This window comes from Bubalus bubalis, chromosome 16 (genome assembly GCF_019923935.1).
Source record: "Bubalus bubalis isolate 160015118507 breed Murrah chromosome 16, NDDB_SH_1, whole genome shotgun sequence".
NCBI classification, from domain to species: Eukaryota; Metazoa; Chordata; class Mammalia; order Artiodactyla; family Bovidae; genus Bubalus; species Bubalus bubalis.
This window is the reverse complement of record NC_059172.1, coordinates 68,597,872-68,603,871: the sequence shown is the minus strand read 5'-3', so window position 1 is coordinate 68,603,871 and position 6,000 is coordinate 68,597,872. Positions and strand designations below refer to the sequence as shown.

Genomic DNA, 6,000 nt, shown 5'->3' with positions numbered 1-6,000 from the left:
CACTGTAAAGGCTGTAGTAGGCTCCAGGGGTCCAGAACTAGGGTTTGGGCCAAAGTGACAACACAGGCAAACGTTTTGATGCCTGGGGAGGCTTCTGGCTATAGTGGTGCTGGGGCGAATTTCTTGAGGTTCTGGAGGCCCACTCTGTGCAGGTTCACGGTGCATAGAGAAGAGAAGATGGAGTCTACCCTGGAGGTGGTCACAGTTCCTGGATGAGCCAGACAGGCAGGCAGGTCCCAAAAGCACCTGAGCTGCCTTCATGAGGGAGTGGTGGGGGGGCAGAGGAAGAGAACCAGGTCTGCTCCCTCACGTGGTGCCCAGGGCAGGATGTCACCAGACTAAACACTTACCACGGTGGTGAGCATCGCTGCTGTCTGCAAAGGGTGTACACTGGCGTGTGTCTTCATCTGAGCGGTCAGGCTGTCTCTAAACTACACTGGCCATGGGCATGGCCTGTCCTTGGACCTTCACATGTTTCTTCTCTTCCTTACTGAACATTCATTTCCAAGAGGGTTTTTGGGCTATAGGATGTTGGGTTTTCTCTAGCTTTGTCCAATGAGGATTGCTTTTCTGTTGTTGGTGTGGTTCATTTTACCAGCTCTCTTTCTTGGCTTATTCTGTGAATTTGTTTGTGCCAGAGAAAGAGCTCAGCATCTCCCTTCTGGCTGATAGGTCACACAACAGCAATGCCTATCAGGAGATTCTGACCACATTTGCTGAAAGGGCTTCGTTTTGCAGATGACATCTTGAAAGTACCTACACTGTCCTTTATACCCAAAGGCTACCTCAAAAGAAATAAAAACAAGAATTCTCAAGTTTAGTCTTCCAATATGTGGAGAGTCAGAAAAACCCCCTGGAGAAGGGAAAAGCTACCCACTCCAGTATTCTGGCCTAGCTAATCCATGGACTGTAAAATCCATGGGGTTGCAAAGAGTCTAATAAGACTAAGGGACTATAACTTTCACTTTCAGTCAGAAAAAAATCCAGTTTTCTATCATTTCAGTGATTGGCATTGATTGTGGACACCCAAAGAATGGGGAGAAATGGAGAAAGAAGAAGACTAAATGTTGTCAGGTGGGGGAGGGAAGAATGGGGAGTGCTTGACATGAATCCTGAGATTCATGGGGGGATGTTTTTGCTGAGAAGTAGGGGGGATAGAATGAGAGGGTCCGAATGTAGACAGTGGTGATGGTTTCACAGCATTGTGAAGGCCTTAAGATTCCCAGATTGCATCAATTAAAGTAAAATTTATTTAAAAAAACTTAACAGAAACAAATTAACAAAGCCATAAAGAAAAAAAAAAAAATCACAGGAAAACTAAACACAAACCAGATTAAAATAAGCTCAGGGGAAGGGAACTCAATTTCCCCTGGGTGGGGAGCAAGTTGATGGCATCCACGGGAATCAGACAGGGATGGAGGCTGCAGAGTCAACCGCGCTCCTGGACGAGGTGTTTCCAGAAAGGGATCTGGGTCTCTGTCCAGAGCGGGGGCCCGTTCTCCCTGCAGGGGTGGGTGAGTCATCGTGGGCGTCTGGGTCTTAGGCAGGAGCCAGGGCAGGCTCTCCCTGCAGAGGTGGTAACTCATCCCTGGACACGGGTTCTCCTGCCAAAGCCCGAGCAGGTACAGGTACAGGTGGAGGTGGAGGTTTTCTCTGAAGGGGTGGGACATCGGTGCCTGGGGCTGGGGGTGCAGGCACAGAGATCTGATCTTCTCAGGGTGCTGGCCAGTACCCAGCTGGCCCGGTGTCTTTGGGAGGGGAAATCTCAGGTCTCGATCTCCCGTCAGTGGATCCCTGGGTCCTGCACCTGGAGTAACCACCTCTTTAGGAACAGGTCTTGGAAGTGGAGCCTGATTGAATTTGAAGGTCAGGGCTAGAGCTGGGAGAAAAGAAAAGTTTGCCCACAGGCCAGCCTTGCCATGTGCCTAACTGGGCACTAAAGCTTCCTAGAGATTCCCAAAGAATTCCCAGCATAGGAGTCTTCTCTGCAGTCTATAAATGGGTGGTGTGAGGCCAGCCTTTGCTCCAGGCCCAGCCACAGCTCTAGGGGACTCCTCCCCATGTGGCTCAGCACCCCCTCCCCACACACTCACATGCACAGCCCCAGCCTCCTCACCTCTGTGCTCTGCCGTGCTGGGGTCCAGGTCCTCCTGCTGCCTCAGAGGCAGGGGTTCTCGGGGCTCTGGGTTGGAGCCGGATGTGCTGAGCTCCGTGGGAGCCTGAGACTGGGCCCCGGGGTGTGTCCTGGGTGGTGTCTGGGCCACAGGCCTTCCCTGCTTCCTCTTCATTCCCAGTTGGGCTGACCCCTCCGTGGGCACACTCACCTGGAGCCTGCACTGGGGCTCATGGGCAGGGGGGTGGTGGTCCAAGCCCTGCCTCGGGGAGGTGGACGGGGTGTCCCCCTCATCGGCCACATCCAGTGGGAAGTTCTGCAATGATAATGACCATCAGCCAGCCCTGCTTGGAGTTTTCCAAGCTGGGCCTGGCCAGTATGGCTGCTGCTTCTGCCTGCTCGAACTTCTGCTCCCAGCAGAGACATGTGTCTGCTCAGGTACCCACCCAGGAGGAAGGAGACCCACCTGAGGGCGTGAGGTCAGCCTGAGCAGCCGGCCCTGCCTGAACTCTTCCCATCCTGCCTAGCCTGCTCTCCCCTGGGGTGTGGACACAACTGGCCCACAGGCTTCTGACCCACATCTGCCTGGGCTTGCTTGAGGCAGACACACCCCGAGAAACCCTCATCCACGACACAGGCAAAGGACTCAGGGTTACCTGGATGGGATGGGAGAGGGGACCTGGCCTGGCCTGGGGCTCCCGTGTTACCTTCCTTTTCCTTCGGGCAAAGGGACAGAGGCCTCTCGGGGGGTGCCTGAGCCAGTGTCGAGCACGTTCCCACACACTCTGCCTGTGAGCTCTCCCGAGGCCCCGGCCTCTGGGCAGGGGCAAACAGCAGAACATCTTGGCAGCAAGTGATCTGGCTGGGGGCTCCTTGCCGCTGTGGAGGCCTGGATACCCAGGTTCCGGGTTCTGTTGGGTTCTGTTGCCAGGAAGTGACATCATTTCCTGGGTTCTTACTGAGGTCCCTTACACAAAGCTCCCCAAGGGAACCTCTGGGTTGACTGTTCACCCACCCTCTTAGGCCATGTGCAGGCACAGTGACACCCACACCACCCACCTCACAGCCTTGAAAGGCCTGGGTGCAGCCAGGGCCTGAGCTCTGAGGACACAGCTGCTTTCAGACCAGGCTCCTTCTTCTCATCTGTGATGTGGCCCTGGACAAGCCATGTGCCCTTCAGGGTTTCCCCAGTCTCTCCCTCTGCAGAATGGGGGTCATTCTCCCATCTACTGCCTAGGACTGTCGGCCTACAAGACCTCCATGCCTTTCAACCTGGGGCTGGTATCACATGGAGCTTGTGCACTGGGACTTCCCAAAGGAAGGATTCAATACAGGGCTGACCTAGCACAGAATGGGGCAGAAACAGGCCTGGATGGGCTCTGGGACCTAGGAAAAGGCACTCCCTTTCCTGCCTATCTCGAGACCCTGATCCCCCAGTGGAGGACTGAAAGAAGACTCAAAGGTCACCTTCTCTTATACAAAAGAGGGCCCAACTTTCTGGTCCTCTTTTTCCACTGAGATTCTGGTTCAAGTGCCCCATCTTGGCTTCTGTGGGTGGCTGAGCTTATAATGGCTCCCTGCATTCTTGTCTTTTACTCTTATAACCTTGGGTCATTTTCCCTCTTCTGGGGTGGATGGACACTGTCATTGCTTCTAACTTCCAGATAGATTTATGAAAAGTCTGTAAAATCTACTCATTTCCTCTCTTTTGTTCAGTGTCTCTCTCTAGATGTTTCTCTTTCTTTTCCTTTCTGAATTCAGCCTATGTCTTCCTCTTTCTCTTTCTCTCTGTCTCTCCTGTGGATGGATGGATGCCTTTGAATGCACATGTATATTGTTAGCTTAGGGTTAGGTTTTAGGGACAGGTTAGGTGACTGCAGCCATGAAATTAAAACACGCTTACTCCTTGGAAGGAAAGTTATGACTAACCTAGATGGCATATTCAAAAGCAGAGACATTACTTTGCCAACAAAGGTCTGTCTAGTCAAGGCTATGGTTTTTCCTGTGGTCATGTATGGATGTGAGAGTTGGACTGTGAAGAAAGCTGAGCACCGAAGAATTGATGCTTTTGCACTGTGGTGTTGGAGAAGACTCTTGAGAGTCCCTTGGACTACAAGGAGATCCAACCAGTCCATTCTGAAGGAGATCAGCCCTGGGATTTCTTTGGAAGGAATGATGCTAAAGCTGAAACTCCAGTACTTTGGCCACCTCATGCGAAGAGTTGACTCATTGGAAAAGACTCTGCTGCTGGGAGGGATTGGGGGCAGGAGGCGAAGGGGAAGACAGAGGATGAGATGGCTGGATGGCATCACTGACTCGATGGACGTGAGTCTGAGTGAACTCCGGGAGTTGGTGACGGACAGGGAGGCCTGGAGTGCTGCGATTCATGGGGTCGCAAAGAGTTGGACACAACTGAGCGACTGAACTGAACTAGAGTGAGATAACGGGGAAGGCAGTGGCACCCCACTCCAGTACTCTTGCCTGGAAAATCCCATGGATGGAGGAGCCTGGTAGGCTGCAGTCCATGGGGTCACAAAGAGTTGGACACGACTGAGCGACTTCACTTTCACTTTTCACTTTCATGCATTGGAGAAGGAAATGGCAACCCACTCCAGTGTCTTGCCTGGAGAATCCCAGGGACGGGGAAGCCTTGTGGGCTGCCGTCTATGGGGTTGCACAGAGTTGGACACGACTGAAGTGACTTAGTAGCAGCAGCAGCAGTAGAGTAAGATAAAGGATTCAGGTTGGAGTTGGTGTTGGGGGAAGGGACAAGGGTGGTATGTTTTTTCTTGGAGACTTGAGTGCTGTTTGTTCTTAGTCTATTTTACATATGAACCGCTTATCAGATACATCACTTGCAAGTAGTCCCTCATGTTCAGTTGACTATCTTTTTGATTTGTGAATGCTTAGCTTTTCCGTTGCAAAGCTGTTCAATTGGATGGAAACCCATTGGTGTACCTTGTTTTCCTGTTTCCCTTACTTGAAGAGAGACCCATTTCTGCTTCTGCCCACCAAATGTGAAGGAGACTCTCATGTTAAGGAGCCTACAACCTATGCTTATTTCTAGAAATCTCATAACATCGGTCTTTGGGTTGATGTGTTTCACTGATATTCAGGTGGTATGAGATAAAAACCGATAGAATTTTTTGGATGTAGCTGTCCGATTTTTCCATGGACATTTACTGAAGACACCTTCTTGTTCCCATTTGTATATTCTCCCCTTCTTTGTCACAGATGAGTTGACCATGGATGCTTGGATTTGTTTCTGGACTCTCAACTTGATGACATTTCTCCAAAGACACACGAATGTCCAACAAGTTTTAGATGCTCAGCCTCACTAATCACTAGAGGGGACAAGGATCACCATCCCTCATTAGGATGGCCTACTGCATAAATTGTGTTGTTTTGTGTGTTATTTTTTCAAAGTTCATGATTTTTCAGAGATATAGTTATTTTTTTGTACTGTGGAAGCATTGGAAACATGCTGTCAGTATGAAGAGATGACTGATTTTAAAAATAATAGTGTTTAAATATGTATAATTGAGTATTTTATACCTTGTTTGATAAAGCAAAAAGTATTTAAACTGAAGTTGATCATTTTTTATGGATATTAAAGAATATAGCCATAAAGTTTCACTTTTTACTATCTTCAAAGAAAAAAAGGTAAATTTTTGTTTCCTATAATTGTTGTTATATGAAGGTCAGTCTAAAGGGTTTATTTAAAGCTTGTTCAGGTGTATTCATAGCAGTGAAAATGCTGTTAACACCAGAAATGTTTTTCTATGATAGAAAGTCAAGCTGGCCTGTCTTTCTCAATAGCTTTTAATTTTGTGTTTACTACATCATGTTTCTTTTTATTTTTTTAATTGGAGAATAATTACTTTACA

General features: G+C 49.4%; 1 protein-coding gene across 3 annotated transcripts; it reads right to left on the bottom strand.

Moving 5' to 3' along the window:
- Positions 1-536: 536 nt before the first annotated feature.
- LOC102390409 (proline-rich proteoglycan 2-like) lies at positions 537-4,038 on the bottom strand. Of its 3 annotated transcripts, none has more exons than XM_044929041.2 (3): positions 2,821-4,038; positions 2,117-2,429; positions 537-1,502 (listed from the first exon to the last, which is right to left on the bottom strand). In XM_044929041.2, exons 1-3 carry the CDS (start codon positions 3,055-3,057, stop codon positions 1,405-1,407), a joined length of 648 nt encoding a protein of 215 aa, XP_044784976.2. In that variant the 5' UTR covers positions 3,058-4,038; the 3' UTR covers positions 537-1,404. The 3 variants fall into 3 exon arrangements, with proteins under 3 accessions (XP_044784976.2, XP_044784975.2, XP_025122741.3); XM_044929040.2 differs by having other exon boundaries at positions 537-1,807; positions 2,821-4,037; XM_025266956.3 differs by having other exon boundaries at positions 537-1,879; positions 2,821-4,035.
- Between the last annotated feature and the right edge of the window lie 1,962 nt (positions 4,039-6,000).